An 18,653-nucleotide genomic window follows, 5' to 3' on the forward strand; every position below is an offset into this window, starting at 1 on the left:
CTGTATTGGCCACCATAGTACTATGTTGGCCACAAAGCCTTGATTGACCGGCGCTATAGTACATGTTTGCAAGTTAATATATGCCACTGTGGGAGCAACAAAATGGCCTATATTATGCACCACGTCAACTTATGGGGAAAGCGTGTGTGAGCATAGACATTGTAATATTAGATAAGCTTGTTAGGGTTTTCCCCGCGTAAGATTTATAAAGAATTTACCTGCGCGGGTGTGTAAAGTTTTACTCCAGAATTTAGTGTAAAGTTGATATGAGGCAATTCTTAACTGTAAAAAAACCTTAGCAATGCTGTCGTTTTGTGAGAAATAAGCAATATTACGATCAACGATGTTACCTACCACGTTTTTAGCTGTGATCTTGGCATGCTGGTCAATCTTTCATTTGCTTCACAATTTTGTAACTGTAAGTAATGTTGGGTTTACTTTAGCATAAGTATCCAACAGTTTATTCTTAGGTATCCAAGCACTAGTAAAGAAAACTCTGTCTTATAGCAGATTAGGCTGGTGGGAAGTGTTTTAGGTTGGTGGTTAGGGGTTAGTAGTTAGAGGTTAGGGGTTAGCAAATGGATGGGGAAGGATTCTTCACCAGCACTGATATCTAAAACATATTGATATGTTACCTATGTATAAGACATTGATGCCACATTATTTAAAAAGGATATACATAATTGACTTATTTTTGACAAAATACATTACCTAATAGGAATTTAAATGCATATGGCCATACAATTTCCTTTCAAAATAAATTTATAATCAAGCTAATTAAAAACCGTTTTTAGGGTAATGAATATTTGGGACCAATTTGCGACCGTTTCTTAAAGAAGCGTTCCATCTTTGTTACTCCATTTCAAGTTCGTTATTTCACGAAAAAGTTAAATCGTTATTTAGCTCACTTTGGAAGATGGCGCAAGTTAAAAGTCTGGTTTGATGCAGGTATTTTGCATTACAATGTATTCCATGGTATTTTATAAAGTGGTTTCAACTTTAAAATTGGCCAAACTGTTGCAGTAAGTTTTAAACTGTGTAAAGCATTCTGAATTGCTTTTTTATTCTCATATTACTGCCGGACGTGTATTTAGTTGATTCCAACTTTTTTAAACCTATACCATACATTTTGAGACATGTAAATTGATTGTCACTTCATAATCAATACATACTTGACAGGAATTCTGTTTGCTGCGTTAGCGATGTTAAGTTCAACTATCCTGCTCATTCATACATTGGTGAAAAGTTTCCTCGATTTGAATATTTTTACCACCACGCCAGCTGTCCCATCTTCTCAGGTGTGTGACGCTTACTACTCTTGACTTTTATAAATGTATTAAATTTTGAAACCATAAATTCATATTTATGTATATTGTTATGGGTTGTACTTAAGTACCAATCCAGTTTAGGTGGAATGCATAAGTTCCTACATTGCAATTGCTTAAACCCAGCTGTCCATTTTAAGGGTTGTCTGAATTGTCAGCCGTACAATATAACAATAGCAATCGGCCACAATGTTCGTGAGTAGCAACTCTTAGTTGGGCTTGGGCATGAGGTGTATGAAACAGAAAACCCAGCTGTTTTTGTTTCACCATGCAAAACTGATAGTTAAAGTTACATATCCAGAGTACATAACCTAATTAATGCTTTGCATTTGATGTTGGTTGTAAAGGTTAAAAGCCGTACTTATGAAGATTTTTATGGAGATTCTAACATTTAATATTACCACAAACAACATAATTTCTGTTGCATTAGTTAGTTACATTACATTTATTCCTTTCAAGGTTTATAACTTAAAAAATGCTTAGCACTTAACTAAAGGCTAAGACATACTACTACATGTCAAATACCGAAATAAACAACAGCATTTCTATTGCATATAACTGGAAAAACAAAATTCAAGACCTGTTTTTAAGCATGCCCATTAATTTTAAAAGTGATACAACATGTTCAATGTTACTTAATGCAGTCATATCATGAATATTATGTTTAGACACCAGGTTTTTCCACTAATATCCTTTAACCCTATAATATTACTACCATGTATATGCAGGTTTTAACAGTGATCGTACCTGGTGTGAATCTGCCATTAAATGACATATCGTACCTATTGACTGCAATTTTATTGAGTGGGATCCTACATGAGCTTGGACATGCTGTAGCTGCTACCAGGCATGTACATAAGGCCATAAGGGATAATGTTTTATGTGCATAAGAGCTAATGTTATTATTGCAAATTGCAATATTTACATGCAAAGCGCTTTATTTTATATTACATGACTATTAAATTACCCACTAGATTAGCATAAGATATATTTTTAATGCAAAATATTATATTTACAACCGTGTACACTAAATTTATAAAATTATGTTTTAATTTTTTTATGCGTTTTCAATGTATACTATTGGTCATTTTTTAGCAAAATATTAAACAAATTTAAAGGAATAAATAAACCATATTTTTCTTAGAATATGAACCTAAGCTTAAGCTTTATAGCTTACGCTTTACACAGTATCTTCTATTACTATTCAAATTATAGGGAAGGAATTGAAGTCAATGGATTTGGCATTTTCCTGTTTGTTATTTATCCTGGTGCTTATGTGGATCTCAATTCCACTGATCTAAACCGAGCAAATGCAAGAAAACAACTGCGTGTCTACTGTGCTGGTGTATGGCATAACTTCATACTGTGTCTGATTGCTTGCGTACTTATATTTTCACTCCCGTTCATGCTGGCTCCGTTTTATTCTCAAGGAGGGGAGGGTGTAATAGTTACCTACCAGGCTCAGGTAAGTTCTGCAATAAAACCCTAACTTTTTAGAAGTCAGCATACAGATTAGTTTAAAGGATAAAATTAAGCATAGCAAAAATGCAAACATTTTTTGCTTTTCAAAATGTATTAGCGTTATTTGCTAGCTCTCGCAATATAAACTTCTAATTAGGAAAAAGACTGATATATCCTATATTTTTGTTTTAAGGCATGTTTGTCAGGTATTGAACTGTTTATGCATTTATACCGGGTAGCCTAATCATAGATACCCTGATTTTTTCCACTGTATGTACACACACACACCCATTTTAGGCAACACTTTTGTATAAATTTGAAAAATCTATTTATTACATTATAATGCTGTAGTGAGACTGGCATATGTTAAATTATGAACCTGTGAAATTTCGCATTTATTTTCACAAACTTTGTTTTCAATAATACTTTGTGTGCCGCTTACATACACAAAATGATATTCCATAAAATAAAATTTAATTTTGTACACTAAACAAAAGTAAAAACTTATTAAAAAATAAAAAAATTTAGGATTTTATTTTTTGTTCAATTCTGCAGAATTCCCCCTTACAAGGATCCAGTGGTATAATGGTTGGTGACGTAGTTCAACATATCGGGAACTGCCATGTCCAGGAATCAAAAACTTGGTTTAAATGTGTCAATGAGAGCAGGACATTACCGCAAATGGGTAAATTTTGTAACTAGGAAAAGTCATTCCTCACAAAGTTATTTGTGTGGTAATTCTAAACGAGGTGTATAAAGTAGGATACCCATGTTATACCAATGTCATTGCCCCGCCACATGAGGAGAAATAAGTATATTCACTAATTACTATTTCACAGAAACACTACCGTTAAAATATTAAGTTTTTTTTACATATATATTCAGTTTGGTAGTCTATTTTAATTTGACTTTGTTTGCGCCATAAAGTAAACAGAAAAATATTTAAATTCTCAGGTTCTTGTATAAAATGGAATGAGCTGGAAAAGTTAACACTAAAATCATCAGTAGTGTCATCAATTGCATTATCTGAGGCAGGAACTTTATCCGATGGTCATCCAGATTGCTGTGGTGTGAACCCCCCACCCACACACCTATGTTATCACTATAAAGTCTCACAGAAAAAGGTATTTTTTAGAGATTTTTACTGTTTGAGAGATTTTGTATACATTTTTCTGGCCAGTTTTAATACATAACAGCTACTATTGTCTCCGTTTATATTATGTAGTTATGAATATAGCTTACTTTATCCTCGACCCGAAAACGACAGTTGATAAACACAGATGTTCTGTTTCATACACATTTTGCCATCTTACCAGTTACCAAGTATGTTACTTTGTGGGTGATTATTTTGGGGGGATTCTTATGTGTAGCTGATAATTTGGACAAAGCATTTTCAGATATGTATTCAATTTAAATTATGTTTGTTAAATATATTCTCAGATGTTTGCATGTCTCCCTGGACGAACTATGATGTCATTTAAGGATTGTACTAACAATGTTGATTGTGGTCGACATGACCAAGCAGTTGGTGTTGAAGGAATATGTGCATTCCCACTTTTAGGTTGGTACTATGATTAATAACTTAATGCAAAGTCTTGGCTGCCCATTTATGACAATTAGTCCATCTGCCCATACTTATGTTCAAGTACACCAAATCGAAGATTTGTTAGGGTATTACAATACTACTAAAGCTGTTTTCTTTCCAAATTATTTGAACAAAGAAAGACTAACATATGGAGTTTGCAAGTATCTACTCATGCTCATGTGCAATTATTTTTTAACAAAATCTGGCGTAACATTTTAAAAATACATTTACACCCATAGTCGTTAAACAAAGGGAACCTCCTTCATTAAAGGGTCAAATGCAGTATACTTTAGTTCTGCGTGTTTTTTATGGACACATAACAGCAGATCGTTTTTATTCAAAACTGGCTTGCTAAAACATATGATCTCATATTCTCATTCCCACTTCTGTTTCAATAGAGTAATGCCGAAACTTTTTTCCACAGGAGACACAACAACTCGTTTTATGCGACTAAAAATCCTCCGTTACCCCAACCTTCCTGCACAGCATGTATTATACCTCGGCGAACCGGCAGATTTAGTTCGTTTTCTTACAATATCAGAATACCGTCCACGTTGGTGGTGGTTGCCACTTCGACTACCTGCAGTTCTACTTAAGTTTTTACAGTGAGTTAACTAACAATATATCAAGTTCTATTTTATGTAAGTGAGGTCTTTCTTAAGTACATAGAATTTAGGCAAGATTTAGCCCATTGTCCCAAGGTCGCTTATTTACATGGTGTTTCCTTTAATAAAACAGTAACTTAACCAAAGATATTCCCTAAACCTAAAACACCATACAGTCACATAAGACTAAACATTTACATTTTTTGTACCCAGGTATATGTTTTCAATGTCCGGTGCTCTTGCTGTACTCAATATAGTTCCATGCTATGCATTGGATGGACAGTGGGCGTTTAAGGTTAGTACTATCTAAATAAGTAAATGTTCATTTTTGATCTTTAATTTTTCTATTAACTTCCCACAGTCAATCTGAAATACTTTACATTTCTTTTATTAAAATAGTCATTCGGTTTAAATAGAAATATTAGACTGGTTGATTTGTCCAGGTCAGTGCTTGTCAACCCCTAATGACCCAAAAGTATTTTAACATATCAATTTTTCTGGTTGTTTAGTATAAGATGTTCAGAACGCCTTTTGACTTTTTTTGCAGGTAAATCATTTTTATTTTACCCATGTAACAGTTCATAAGTCGCCAAAGCTTTGCTATTAATTTTTTATAATTAGGCCGCATCCTTAAACGGTAGTACAGTAGGGTGGGCCGGTGGGGGGAGATAGGCAACCTTTTCGATCTATTTTCTCGTTCCATTTTGTAGAAAACAAAGAAAATTTAAAGAATTATAAAACCGTTTCCTCACAACTCCCATAGACTGTTGTTAATTGTTTAAAACACGATCAGGATATTTGGATATTATGTGCTAAAGGTGTCCCGTCTTTCCCCACCCTATTATATTATACTATTAAGTATTAACTGCAGTATTTATTTGATTATCAAACGTGAAACACACAAAAACAATATCGCCACTTCTGTTTACAACGCTTCTTTTGGTTCAGTCTTTCCTAGATTTCTTTTATGGTTGTCATCCCGACCTTGACAATTTCAAGGAACGAGTTTCAACTGTTGTCCTGTGTTGTGGCACCTTACTCGTGACACTAAACGTTATATTCGGCTTCCTTAACGTATTTATCAAATGAGAACGGGAAAAAAACCCACTTTGACAAGAGGAGTAAATTGTTTTCTGACCGCTGCAACGTTCTCCAAGAGATGTATGTTTTTAATGGATCGAAAACGCACGTTAACCAAGAAGAGGTCTTATACTAGAGACGTATTACTACAATCATGTTTTCTATACCCGTATATTCTTTTACACATTCCAACTGTGAAGCTGCCGGCGTTAACCGTAATTCCTAATCCAAGCTACACTGTACCATGCTCACTTAGTTTTTGAGTATTTTTACATCCCCAGCAATATATGGAAGAATATAGGACCATCTTGTACGACATTCCCAGGACATATTCTTTATTCAGTACTAAACCATAGGAATAAAATACCATGCTTCCCATTGTAAACAACCGTATCTCGCATTGTACAATTACCATTCTATGCTTTGAATGCTAACAAGTGATGTAGTATCGTTTTCATCGCTTCCGAAACTACTAGAAGCCTTCACCAGAGTTCTAGAGATATCCGCCCAGCGTTGGTTCGTCCCGTCCACGCTTTTGCGGACCTCGTTCCAATCTTGAAACTGTGGTATACTGCATTTTGATTCAGCTTTGTGAACTGCGTTGACTTTGGTTTCCTGCAAAAGGTTTAGTCCAATTTATGTAAATCAAAAACTGAATACTGTGCCGCTATAGGCCTAGGCCTACAGTTTATCGTATATTGGCTTAAAATACACGTTTTATTGAACGGTTCGTAACGACATAACACTTTAATTACCGACAACGAAAATATTCTGCTGCTTGGCTGCTCTACTGTTCTAATCTTTTCATGGCTGGTTGTATTTGGTCGACGTGTTCTGTTCTGTAAACTTCCCATTGAGTTCAACAGCAGCATTTCGCTGCGTGTGTCCCGGACAAGGGATGTGCGACTCAAAAACGAGTTGTCAGCCATGACTGGAACCACTTTAATAATTTGACTTTTCCTGTGCGGTTTGTAGTTCATCTTTAATCGAACTGCCCAACCAAAGTATAGCGAGAAAACCAGTGTTAGATGCAGAACACATACCGCAGTTGTGGTATGCGAATATAATGTCACGACTTCGTTACAGCCCTGCGTATAGACAGCTACGTTTACCAGGACAGTGTCTTGTGTGGTAACGAGTATTTCTTGTTCTGTGATCAAAGCAGAAGTGTCCTGCAAACCACTTAACTCCGTTGATTGGTCTAAATCAGTAAATGTATCAGTGCTATGCCCCGATGTAGATTCGGTAGGCCTTGGCGCTGTAGTGTTGTAAGCATTCGAGCAGTTGTTCAGTGGTATCATACAGCATGAGACCGGGACAGACTGAGAACTCCAGTCGGAAATATTATGAGCTCCGCAACAGCCGAAGAACACCTGTACAGTATAAATATCATTTTTAATGTTTAAGATAACGGCTTGTGGTAACTTGTATGAATGTAACCTATTTATCTTAGCCCTGCAAGCATTAAAACACGAGTATTCTGTTTTACACAGCTCGTGCCGGAGCTAGAGGCAGGCGCACTGTGGGGGGCGGTCATAAATAGTAGCTGTAACTCTCTATACGTACTCGATCCTGAACCTCATCTAGGCGATCGAAATGACTAGCACCCAACTCAACAGAATATTGACTCCTTTATTTGACAAGACAACGGTGGCGGAGAACAACACACGAAAGAATAATCGCGGAGTGCGTTCACGATAATGCCATGACGAAAAAACGTAGTGTCCAGTATTTGGGCACTCTTTTTATAACAGAAACACACACGGCAAAAAGATAATAAAACGCCCAGTGAGTTTGCCCCGTAGGGTGTGCAGCGTCAGTAATTATACAAAGATAGACATTAAAGGAATCGGGAGTGTTTTAACTGCGCTTTGACGATACTTTAATTGTCTCCCTTTGAGCCTACACAAAGAAGACGTATATTTACACGAATGCCAGAATGTTGTACACGAAAAAACGGTTATTAGAGGGACGTAAGTTGTAGACATTCAGTCTCGAGGCTTCAATATATTTTGTTGGTGCATTAAATTAAAGATTAAATCTACTGCTTTCCCACATCAACCGCTACAGCACAAACCACAATAAGTCCGATACCTGATATGATTCAATGCTAGCTGTCGCTTTAGGGTCTCCTTCCTCGATGGCTGTTGCCATGTATGTTTCCATGTTGAATATTATAAAGTCCTTGCCAAACACGCATAGGACTGCAACAAGTATACACATCAGTATCTGTGACCACAGAAGTACATGCAAAAAGATCTTGAGTTTTTTCAGCTCGCCGCGTTCTTTCTTCAGTACGGATTTTGCTGACCAACATTCTAATAAAACCTAAATCGTCTTGTAGTTAGGACTAGTACAAATTGTTATGCGCTTATTTATCCGTGTATATACTTACTAAATTGAAATTAATTAAAGAACCCGTTATGAGAAGAACAACTGATGAAACTCGGCGGATAGTGTTTTCACCTATGAAGGTATAGGCAAGGTTTACTATTGCCTCCGTAGCGTAATCTGTTTCTAGATATCCAGCAAAATGTAGTTTGGAAACGATGCCCCATGCCATCAGCAAAAATGCGACGACCAGAATTGAAGTATTGCACAATAATTGAAGCGCGCCGCAAGCCTGAAATCGGTTTAATATACAGTAAATAAAGGTATAGTTGTAAAGGTATAGCTGCCTTTCGGTTGGCTACCTAGACTAACTTAATTAGGTAAAGTAGAAAAGTGTTACGTTTTCCAAAACATCCCTAAAGACACAGACTATACCAACACTTACGCAGGAGTTTGTGGAGCGTTTCATCTCACTTGAGGTTCCGAATACTAGAGGAAATAAAATGTAACTTACGTCTTTGATTTACGGAAACTGTCACTTGGTAACAAGTGTTCAGTTACTGTATCATTAATGATACACAAACACGATTCTGATGCTTTATTGCGCAACAAAGCGAAATACTGAAGCTATATTTTAGTTCTGGTCATCGCCATTGTTAAACTATATACAATACTGTACACATCATTAGTTATAATTCAAAATTTTAACAGTATTTTGCAATGTTCGGCAAGTAAGTTTTTGGTTTCAAAATTGGAGCCTTTCCCTTTATAGGATCTAACAGTGTGCGTCGCATGAGTTCACACAGTTCAATTCGCGCACGTGAGTGAACTGCTGTGCTGCTGTTGTATTGTTTCTGTATGTAAGTTTTAGATTCTAAAATATTTTGACCAGTGAGCCAATAATAGTCGCAGTGTTATTGTGTCATTCGTGCGTATCGTACACTGTATATTGAAGAAGTTTAAAGGGAAAGAAACATAATCTACTGATGGGAAACGCACACGCAGCATCTTGGGGTTGGTCCTCTTCTACACCAGCAGAAACTGGTATGTTAAAATGAACATAATCGTTTATTAAAGGTTGATTGCAGTTTTGCTTCCTTAGCATTCTTTAATTGCACAATATTTTTTTGCAAGTAATAGTGTTCTGTCTTGCAAAGACATTATGTATTAAAATTTTTGCCATCAGTAAATAGATAGATTTGTGCCTTAATGGACAACTCTTTTAACCATTTTGCAGAGTACGGCGGGACGCGGGAGCATAGGATTTTAATTTGTCCTACTAAAAATTAATTAAACAATGAACTAAATCTACCAAAATAAGTGTTTCCAAATGTGGCAATATGAACATACATTGCACGTCGATTTTTAATGATAGCACACAGGACGCAAAAAGAACCCAGCACTTGCACACAGAAGATCATGTCAGAAACTGCTTTATTCTACAGACTGGATTTTTACCTAATAGTAATAAGCATGAAGTAAAAAATAAAAATAGAGCAAAAAATGTTTTTAACATTATTCCCAATTTTTCCAGCAGCCACCCCGCCCCCAGTTGAAGCACCACCACCAGTTGTTCCAGTAGAACCATTACCTCCTTCCTCTCCGGTTGATGCAACACCAGTGCATTCGAAAACCGCCACAAATTCTGTGGGAACGTTTGAGGAAATTCACAAGCCCTGCAAAGGTTCAGCAAAAAGCTCATTTTAACTATGCATTATATATAGCAGGGAGGGGGAAGATGGGACACCTTTTTAATCTATTTTCTCCTCCAGTTTGGTAGTAAACAAACATTCAACGATTTTTTATAAAACTTTATCTTCAAGGCTCCCATAGACCGTTGTTAATTGTTTAAAACACGATCAGGATATTTGGTTATTATGTGTGAAAGGTGTCCCATCTTCCCCCACCCTGCTATATATATTCCCACGGCCACAGATATAAATATATATCTATAATCTATATATATATAATTTTACAATATATGTATTATGTATCTTAAATTCGCCCACAATTTGGTAAGAAAAATGCTATAAATAAACTATAAAGCAATTCACAAATCCTGCAAAGGTTTAGCAAAAGCTTGTTTTATTATGCATTACATAATTTTACGATATAGCCTATATGTTCTCAATTCACCCAAAATTTGGATTTACCACTTAGTTTTACTATTACCCCTGCATTGCCTGCATGTGCATCATGTAGTTTCTTTTTGTATTTGCAGATATTGCTCTTCAGCCATTTGAAGGTTTAAGGTTTATTGTTAACAAAGGTCTTAGTTCTCACTTTCAGGTTGGTTGGCTTGTATTATCCTGAATTTACATAAATATTTTTAAGGTTTAAAATTTGAAGTCTTTTTCAACTTAATATGTAATTGAAGCAGATTTTGTTATACTACTGTGGTTCACTTACATTAAATGCATTAAAAATGAAAGAAATTAAAAAAACAAATTAAAAACCCAAAAAAAAAACATTGAAAATTAAAGAGCCTAAAGTCTTGAAATTGTTTTTGTGTTTTTTTTTAATGTCTTATGTTTTTCTATTGGCAGGCGCAACACACTGTGCACTTAAACAATGAAGGTTCATCATACAGGTTTGGATCAACATATGTTGGCACCAAACAACCAAGTCCTACTGAGGTAATTTCAAAAAAAACACGCATACATTTGTTATTGTTCTCACTCTCAGCCAGAGTGAGAACAATATTTTTTAAATAAAAAAAATTGTCATACATTTTTTATTGTTCTCACTCTTAACATGAATTAATGTGAATGTATGTATACAACTTGTTTTATCCTCACCCAGTCGCTGTAACACAGATGTTTGAAAAGTGTTTAAACCTATAACATTTAGATTCTATTTAAAGCGTTTACATTATATTCAAATAAGAGACTAATAAATCCATTCTCTGCAAAAAATCTCTATAAATTTAGTAACAACTGATCCAGGCTGTTATTTCATTACAAGAACTGTCCACCTCTTCATATCTCCCTTCTCAGAGCCATTCATGTAATTTATTACAGTAAGTTCCTTTATTTACATTTAATTTAAATCCTGTACTGCTTTTTGAAGGCATACCCAGTTATGATTGGGGAAATGAGCAATGAAGGCAACTTACAAGCTCAGTTTATTCACCAAGTTACATCAAGATTTAAAGCAAAATGTATTGCTCAGGTATTTTACAATCAATAATATTTGTTCTTGGATTTCTCTGTTTCCAGTGATTCCAAAAGGTTTTAGTTCATAATGGTTTGTGCCTTGTAAAAATGAAAAGTGAGTATAAATAAATAATTGAATGAAATTTATTTTGTCTCTTTGGTCATGAAAATTAAGAACAAGACAGTTTACAAAAGCGAAAACACCCGTAGTAAGGGTAAAACAACAGTTGATAAATTTGATAAATATTGATAAAAAAAGAAGGAATGTTTTGGATAAAAGGCGTGACCATTACACGGTTACACCCTACAGACGATGCAATGTAAAAATTAAGTAAATTCCTTTTAATTAAACACATTAAAGCTCTAATTGGAAGAAATGTTAAACTAATTCAAACACATTTGTATTAATTGAAAGTTGCTATCATTTTTGTTGTGTTAAAAATAATTCTTTGCTGTTTTAGACTCTTGGTTCAAAACTACAGTCCGTCCAAGTAGGTGGAGATGTCGTGTTCAATGATTCCACTTTATCCGTCGTTTGTGCCGACCCGGATTTACTCAATGGGACAGGTACAAATTAAGTTTGATTTTTTTGCTACATGAATTAGATATCAAGTACAAAAATGTTTTTTTCATAAAACTTCCTAAAACAAAAAATTTTATTGTTGCGTTAAGGTTAACCAATATTCTGTATTACAGGCATGCTTATTGTACATTATCTGCAAGCAATTACACCAAAACTCTCAATTGGTTCCGAATTATTATACCAACGTGGTGCTGCAAGACAACAAGCTATTGCTTCAATAGCTGGGAGGTATAAGAGTAAGTATAACTATGTGTTTTTAAATTGGTTACATTAACATTAAGGAGTAACTTTTAATAAAAATTGTACTTTAAATGAAGTGTTATATATCTGGTGCTCTAGCCTAAGAGTTACAGAGCATGTATTCAACCAAGAGGGCATGGTTCAAGGCTCAACGCTGCTACCATTATTGGTATATGTCCGTGTGTCCTTCTTTGAGCAAGACACTCAACAGCAATTAACCCAGGAGATTTTTAATCTTGAGAAGGTGTCGAAATTGTGAACCTCCTAGAAAAATTTAAAAAATAGTCACCCAGAAAGTTATTTTTCCTTTCTGCAATGCTTAGTAAACCTGAAACTTGGAAACTAAAATTATCTTCCATTGTTTATTTTAACACAGCTGAAAACTGGCAAGCAGCAGGCACCATCGCTGCAGGAGGCATGCATGCCAGTTTTTATAGAAAGGCAAATGAAAATGTGCAAGTGGGTGTAGAACTCGAGGCGTCTTTAAAAAACAAGGAAAGTGTAACAACATTCGCATATCAAATGGACCTTCCAAAAATGAATCTTCTCTTTAAAGGTAAGTGCGTGCAGTGTATGCAGCTTACCATTTTATATGGACACTGTTAAATACTCACTTATGCTGTATTCAGTTCACATGATTTTAAACTATATTTGTATAATTTATTTTGTTTTATTTTTTTTAAAATTTAAATGTGCAAAACATTAACCTTAATAAATAGCCCCGTGACTGTGTTTAATAGCCTTTGGCTCCTAACCGTTAAGATCAACGGCATTATTTTGACATCTTGGGCTGTCAGTCCACCTCTTTTCTGTTCACCTTATAAAAATCCAAAATATAAAAGGAAACAATTTAAAAATCCTAGGCATGTTAACCTCTGAATGGACGATTGGCAGTGCTTTGGAAAAGAGGTTGCAACCGTTACCAATTACCCTCAACTTAACCGGAACATACAACATAAAGAAAGACAAAGTCGCAGTTGGAATCGGAGCAGTTTTAGGCTGATTTCCATTTTTTTAAATTTTGACTTAAAAATCTAAGTGTTTCAATTCGACCTTTTCGAAACCATAACGGCCATTTTTAAATTCCTGCTGGTTTTAGTTGAAATAACTTCATTGTGTCGGTTATTTTTTAGTTTTCCTCCAAAAAAAATATTTTCTATATCTGTGCTATTTTGTTGCAAGATTAGGTTAAATTATTGTAGGCCTTTTTAATAGGACAATTTCACCCTTCAATTCATATATCGTATTTACACCCAAATGGTTAAGCTGCTGCACTGTATATGGTGTCTTAATGTGAATTCTGAAATTTAAGACGATTTGAGATGTTTTGGACGTTTCCAATAATAAACTAACTGTTGAGTACAATGAAAGTCAAATAGGATTATCCGTATTAGATTATAGCAAAAGTTTAGATTAGTGTTAAGTTAGTGGTGGCTTGCCCAGAAGAAATCGTATAGTACTGTGGAGTAAGATAGATAACGTTAGCACATAGTGACCATTATGTCCTAATCGTGTTTTAACAGTTAAGAACGCTCTTTTGGAGACGTAAAGTTACGGTTATATAATTTTACTACTAAATGTAATGAGAAAAGAGAATAAAAACGTGGACTAGCTTGCTCTGATCTGATATATATAGTATGTAAATATAACTGCACAGTTTGCTTTTAGTAGACATGCAACAAATATAAGTACAAACGCAGCGCCATCATTGCCCATCAGCAGAAAACGATTTTCGATCACGCTAGCTCGCGCGCAGTCTGATGAGCATGGTTAAACGGATGGTATGCGACGTCGAATCAAGCAGCGCACTTTTCCATTGGCTGCCGACCGATAAGAGAGGTCGGCGGGGGGTAGCATTGGTGTTCCAGATGTGGTTTGTGTATGCTTGAGGTAAAGTGATGCTGTGTAGTTAGCACAGTAGTAGTATATGCGTTTAGTTACAAGTTAGGTTTTGCGTCCTTTAATGATGATCCGTTAGCAAAGTTGATTTGAGATAATATCCCCTAAACAATACGACTGGTATGAAAGTTGTTTTAACGCATAGGTGTTTGACTGTAGAGTTAGACTGTGGAAGGGCAGTTTGACTACTATAGTTATTCCTTAGGGAAACGTAAAATGAAACAAAAGGCATTTTCTAGCCAACAATAACAGCATGCTGTGTGCAAGCAAAGGTAATACTTTTTCTTTATAGCTATTCTCTCAGCGTACTGAGAGAACTTTTTAGTGTACGGACAACCAAAGGTACTTGTAAATGTAAGCAAACAGAGAAATAACACGCTATAGGAAACCAATTCGTGATTAGGATTTTAATATTTGATTTTGCCTCAGAGTTGGACCGCTTTATTTTAACAGAATAAAAAACAAGCCAAGCATTTGTTACACGCTTTGTTGCTCAGACATCAAAGGTTAGCCGCTAAGCTTTTATCGACGTGGTCAGATCGCAGCTGTTTCAACGACCGCCTAGACAGGGTTAACGAGCTTAATTTGTATTGATTGGGTTTGATCCGTAAATTTTTGAAATGCAAATTTTAGTTTCAGTTACCCTTATAAACGTCTTAGCTTTTCTTTTATTGCTACAGTTGGGTGAAGGAAGATGAAACACCTTTTTATTCTATTTTCTCGTCCCATTTGGTATAGTGAACAAAGAAAATTCGAAAAATGCTAAAAGTGTACCCTCACGACTTTGATAGACTGTTGTTAATTGTTTAAAACACGATCAGGACATTTGGATATTATGTGCTAATGGTCTTCCATCTTCCCCTATACCCTACTATACAACGAACAGATTAAATCGCCAATTTATGGTTGTCGTTTAGGGTCGATGTACTCGATAATGTAGCTATAACAGCTTATGCAAATTTAATGCAGTCTCTTAATACAAAGCTTCAGCGTTCCTAACGGTCTTGTCATGGATGGCTCATTAAAACAATAGAGGTAGCTCGACCATCAAACCGCATGCTCACATCCCTTGTCCATTATTCATGTAGAGTTGTTCTGATACGTCCGCCATGGCTTATAAACCTCTTTCGCCAAGATGTGACAGCAGGGCCGTTTCAGAAAGCACATATTTTTGTCTATTTTGTAATTATTTCAGGTGATATAGGTACAGTAGTTGAGATTTTAAAGCTTTCAAGAGCAAATAAATATCTAAACCCGAAACATTTCATTCATTCATTCATTTATTCATATGTAAGCCTCCCACTGCGAAAGCAGTAAAACGAGATACACTACTTTTATGTTGACAAGGGATCGCAGCTTACTGTTTGATTCAGTAAAAGCCTTGACTCTATTAGTACAGCTGTTCAGAATCAGGGCAACAACGTGCAGTGAGTGCAATATTTGTAACGAAATTTCTAAAACGGGCGACGTTGATGCAATGAATGAATGACAAAGTTTGTGACGTGTTTCCTCTCTCACAAATGCTTGTTGGTAGCCGAGCTGGGAACTTTACCTTTAAAGGGAATTCTCTCATTTACAGCGCAACTCTGTTTAGTGCAAAGCAATGGAATCTTTTGTGATTCTGAGAGACTAAAGGCAGGATGTTTTAATATATACGATTGTTGTAAGCTGAAAGTTTTTGGTTTTGTATTGTTGAGCTTCAGGAATGAAAAGTTGACTATAAATTTGACCTACCGAGTTGGAGCTTATGCATTGTGTATGAGGTAAAGGGTGTAATTATTAACTTCCGTGTATCGGTTCCATGTATTTCTAAGCAACATACACCTAATTATTACGTGCCTGTACTTTCTCCCATTTAATTTCCACTTTATTCTTAGACATAACATGGTAAGACCGTAAGAGTGTAAGTTTTAATAGTCATAGTGATGTTACGTTATGAAAGTTTTGACAGTGACCGCTCGTCATCGTCCGATATTTCCAATTCGTCATGGTTCAGTTATTCAAGCGATCTTCCCTCAGTGTTTGGTGATGAGGCAAAAGTGAGTTTCACATGTGTGTGTTTTGATTTGTTCAATTTATAGTAATGTGAGGTATAGGATAGATACCGTTATCCAATTATACCCCATATCTTCTTATCGGGGTTTAAACTATATATAGTAGGGTGGGGAAAGATGGGACACCTTTTCGTTTAGTTTTCTCTTTCCATTTGGTGGTAACAAAGAACATTCAATGAATTATAAAACCGTATCCTTACGACTTTCACAGACCGTTGTTAATGGTTTAAAATACGATCAGGCTATTTGGACATTATGCATTAAAGGTGTCCCATCTCCCCCCACCCCACTATATAGTAGGGTGGGGGAAGGTGGGACACCTTTTCATTCTATTTAGCAGTAAACAAAGAACAATCAAATAATTTTTAAACTGCAACCTGACGACTCCCATAGCCCGTTGTTATTCAGGATATTTAGATATGATATGCTGAAGGTATCCCGTCTTACCCTACCTTAGTATAATTTTTTCAACATAATGAAAACAAGTTCCATCTTTCCCAACCTATTATCCAACATTTTTTGCCTGCATTCAACATCGTATTATAAAAATGCGTATATATGCGAGAAAGCCATTGAAATAAACACCGTTTCCGTGTACAGCACTCCGATATTGATCTGCGCACGCATCTTGGTATAATGATACTGCTTACACATATAAAAGCCGCGCTGTCAATATATCCTACTTAAGAAAATGACGTTTCGATCGAATAAATATTGCAAAATAACAATATTGCTTTATAAGTCACACAGCGTCTATAGCTAAAACGAGCTTTTAGCAATGCTTATTTGCGCCTTTTAGTCACCAGCAGGCTTATAAGTTATAGTTTATAGCGCAGTTATTTATTGATGCAACAACTATACTAAAGGTGCTTTGTTATAATACATTATTATGCCTGTTATTGTTTAACTTGCAGTTTAAAATTACGTGTGTGTCCTTTCAGCGAATATAGCTATAGTAGGGTGGGGAAGATTGGACACTTTTAGCACATAACATCCAAATATTCTGACGTGTTTTAAACAATTAACAACGGTCAATGGAAATTGTGAGGATACGGTTTTATAATTCTTTGAATGTTCTTTGTTTACTACCAAATTGTACGAGAAAATAGAATGAACAGGTGTCCCATCTTCCCCCCACCCTACTTTATCAACAGGAAAATATTCTCTTTAATTCTAAGTGTGTCATTCTATTACAGGAAAGACCTTCTAAAATAAACCCTGGAATGCTCCGAAATTCTGCCCAACAACTCGCTAAGTTTTCTGCCAAACAACATTATCCGAAATTCACTCCGTCCAGCGACGCCTGTAGATGCTCGATGTTACATTGGGCCTGTTATGTCGGATGGTGTTTATGTAAGTAAACTGTGGTTTCTACATTGCTGTGTAAAAATACTAAAATGGTTGTTTTATATAACTTTAATGTCCATCAAACGCAATCAAATTTGAAAATCGTCGCTGTCAATTTCAGAAATACCAAATTTTTTTATATTCGTTTTCTGATTTGCTATGACCGGAAAATCAATTACGTAATCAGCTTTCCATCTATATAAGTTTCTCAACTAATTTTACGCTTAGTGTTAAGGGGCGATAGATAGTCGATAAAGCATTAACGCTTCGCAGCTATAAGCGTTACTCTTTCGGTTATCAAAGACAATTTTCAACTGGGTTCAGGCTACTGAATTTTTTTCCGGTAAAGTTTGTGCAAACTTGCTACCTTTTAGGCAAGTATCAATATCAACCGTTGACACCACTCCACCTGCTGCCCAATACTGCAATAATTGGCGGAAATTTAGAATATGCAACCTCTCGTAAGCTTTCGGAGGGTAGAGTACACTCTGATGAAGGAACACGTGGCCCTAGCAAAAATCGTCCTCAAACAGAGTTAAAATATTCTTCCACGAAGGACGAGGAACTTTATTTAATAGAAACGACTGTGTGACGAAGACAGTACTGACTTTACTTTACTTTAGGTTTTATTTCTTGTTTTATGTTTCTTGACAATTACTTAAACACAGTAAAGATATTATTATAAAATGGCCCACACAGCAGAGAAGATTCTAGACGTTTAAAACAACCATGAGTCAGAGTCAATACCTCACTATAAAGTCGTTGTTTTATATTTCCACCACCGAAAAGACCTACATTTTAAGTAGGAATATCGGGCGAACTCTGTTCTGTATCCGAAGATTTGCCAAAGAAACTTACCCATTTCGAATAGAACACTCTAACTTCATGTTTTAAGCTGCTAAAGTTTTGTTTTTAAATTGCATTTTTTCTGCGTTTGAATTTGTTTTTATAAAAGAACGTCATCTTCATAACTGTGTACTTGGTTTCG

The 18,653-nt window shown here is 35.6% G+C and overlaps 4 protein-coding genes across 5 annotated transcripts; 3 read left to right on the top strand and 1 right to left on the bottom strand.

Moving 5' to 3' along the window:
* The first annotated feature begins 157 nt into the window (after nt 1-157).
* Nucleotides 158-6,444, top strand: LOC149736507 (membrane-bound transcription factor site-2 protease-like). The gene is made up of 11 exons (XM_089876729.1): nt 158-418; nt 795-948; nt 1,180-1,298; nt 2,054-2,172; nt 2,541-2,790; nt 3,342-3,471; nt 3,741-3,910; nt 4,227-4,347; nt 4,796-4,976; nt 5,190-5,271; nt 5,925-6,444. Exons 1-11 carry the CDS (start codon nt 344-346, stop codon nt 6,063-6,065), a joined length of 1,542 nt encoding a protein of 513 aa, XP_089732855.1. The 5' UTR covers nt 158-343; the 3' UTR covers nt 6,066-6,444.
* LOC149736508 (uncharacterized) lies at nt 6,365-9,136 on the bottom strand. The gene is made up of 5 exons (XM_089876734.1): nt 8,833-9,136; nt 8,452-8,679; nt 8,151-8,384; nt 6,812-7,429; nt 6,365-6,671 (listed from the first exon to the last, which is right to left on the bottom strand). The coding sequence occupies exons 1-5, from the start codon at nt 8,854-8,856 to the stop codon at nt 6,465-6,467; spliced, it is 1,311 nt and encodes a 436-aa protein (XP_089732860.1). The 5' UTR covers nt 8,857-9,136; the 3' UTR covers nt 6,365-6,464.
* Nucleotides 9,137-9,171: 35 nt separating this feature from the next.
* On the top strand, nt 9,172-13,735 carry LOC149736509 (mitochondrial import receptor subunit TOM40 homolog). 2 transcript variants are annotated; one of them, XM_089876746.1, is made up of 9 exons: nt 9,172-9,431; nt 9,925-10,071; nt 10,609-10,676; nt 10,934-11,023; nt 11,457-11,558; nt 12,004-12,109; nt 12,239-12,361; nt 12,742-12,921; nt 13,229-13,735. In XM_089876746.1, the coding sequence occupies exons 1-9, from the start codon at nt 9,374-9,376 to the stop codon at nt 13,366-13,368; spliced, it is 1,014 nt and encodes a 337-aa protein (XP_089732872.1). In that variant the 5' UTR covers nt 9,172-9,373; the 3' UTR covers nt 13,369-13,735. The 2 variants fall into 2 exon arrangements, with proteins under 2 accessions (XP_089732872.1, XP_089732871.1); XM_089876745.1 differs by having other exon boundaries at nt 9,173-9,431; nt 9,922-10,071.
* Nucleotides 13,736-16,115: 2,380 nt separating this feature from the next.
* On the top strand, nt 16,116-18,636 carry LOC149736510 (uncharacterized). The gene is made up of 3 exons (XM_089876770.1): nt 16,116-16,303; nt 17,515-17,671; nt 18,040-18,636. Exons 1-3 carry the CDS (start codon nt 16,190-16,192, stop codon nt 18,255-18,257), a joined length of 489 nt encoding a protein of 162 aa, XP_089732896.1. The 5' UTR covers nt 16,116-16,189; the 3' UTR covers nt 18,258-18,636.
* The last annotated feature ends 17 nt before the right edge of the window (nt 18,637-18,653 follow it).

The sequence above is a fragment of the Ciona robusta genome, chromosome 4 (assembly GCF_009617815.1).
Source record: "Ciona robusta chromosome 4, ASM961781v2".
NCBI classification, from domain to species: domain Eukaryota; kingdom Metazoa; phylum Chordata; class Ascidiacea; order Phlebobranchia; family Cionidae; genus Ciona; species Ciona robusta.

What these genes read in the sequence shown, in the direction of transcription:
- LOC149736507 (XM_089876729.1), top strand. Translation starts at nt 344, where the DNA reads ATGTTACCTACCACGTTTTTAGCTGTGATCTTGGCATGCTGGTCAATC. An exon ending in CATGCTGTAGCTGCTACCAG is followed by an intron (nt 2,173 to 2,540) that starts GCATGTACATAA and finishes TTCAAATTATAG; the next exon opens with GGAAGGAATTGAAGTCAATG. An exon ending in GTTCTACTTAAGTTTTTACA is followed by an intron (nt 4,977 to 5,189) that starts GTGAGTTAACTA and finishes TTTTGTACCCAG; the next exon opens with GTATATGTTTTCAATGTCCG.
- LOC149736509 (XM_089876745.1), top strand. Translation starts at nt 9,374, where the DNA reads ATGGGAAACGCACACGCAGCATCTTGGGGTTGGTCCTCTTCTACACCA. An exon ending in GGATTTACTCAATGGGACAG is followed by an intron (nt 12,110 to 12,238) that starts GTACAAATTAAG and finishes TCTGTATTACAG; the next exon opens with GCATGCTTATTGTACATTAT. An exon ending in AATGAATCTTCTCTTTAAAG is followed by an intron (nt 12,922 to 13,228) that starts GTAAGTGCGTGC and finishes TAAAAATCCTAG; the next exon opens with GCATGTTAACCTCTGAATGG.
- LOC149736510 (XM_089876770.1), top strand. Translation starts at nt 16,190, where the DNA reads ATGTTACGTTATGAAAGTTTTGACAGTGACCGCTCGTCATCGTCCGAT. An exon ending in TGTTTGGTGATGAGGCAAAA is followed by an intron (nt 16,304 to 17,514) that starts GTGAGTTTCACA and finishes ATTCTATTACAG; the next exon opens with GAAAGACCTTCTAAAATAAA. An exon ending in TTATGTCGGATGGTGTTTAT is followed by an intron (nt 17,672 to 18,039) that starts GTAAGTAAACTG and finishes GCTACCTTTTAG; the next exon opens with GCAAGTATCAATATCAACCG.
- LOC149736508 (XM_089876734.1), bottom strand. Translation starts at nt 8,856, where the DNA reads ATGAAACGCTCCACAAACTCCTGC. An exon ending in AACGCTCCACAAACTCCTGC is followed by an intron (nt 8,680 to 8,832) that starts GTAAGTGTTGGT and finishes AACCGATTTCAG; the next exon opens with GCTTGCGGCGCGCTTCAATT. An exon ending in CTTTAATTAATTTCAATTTA is followed by an intron (nt 8,385 to 8,451) that starts GTAAGTATATAC and finishes AAGACGATTTAG; the next exon opens with GTTTTATTAGAATGTTGGTC.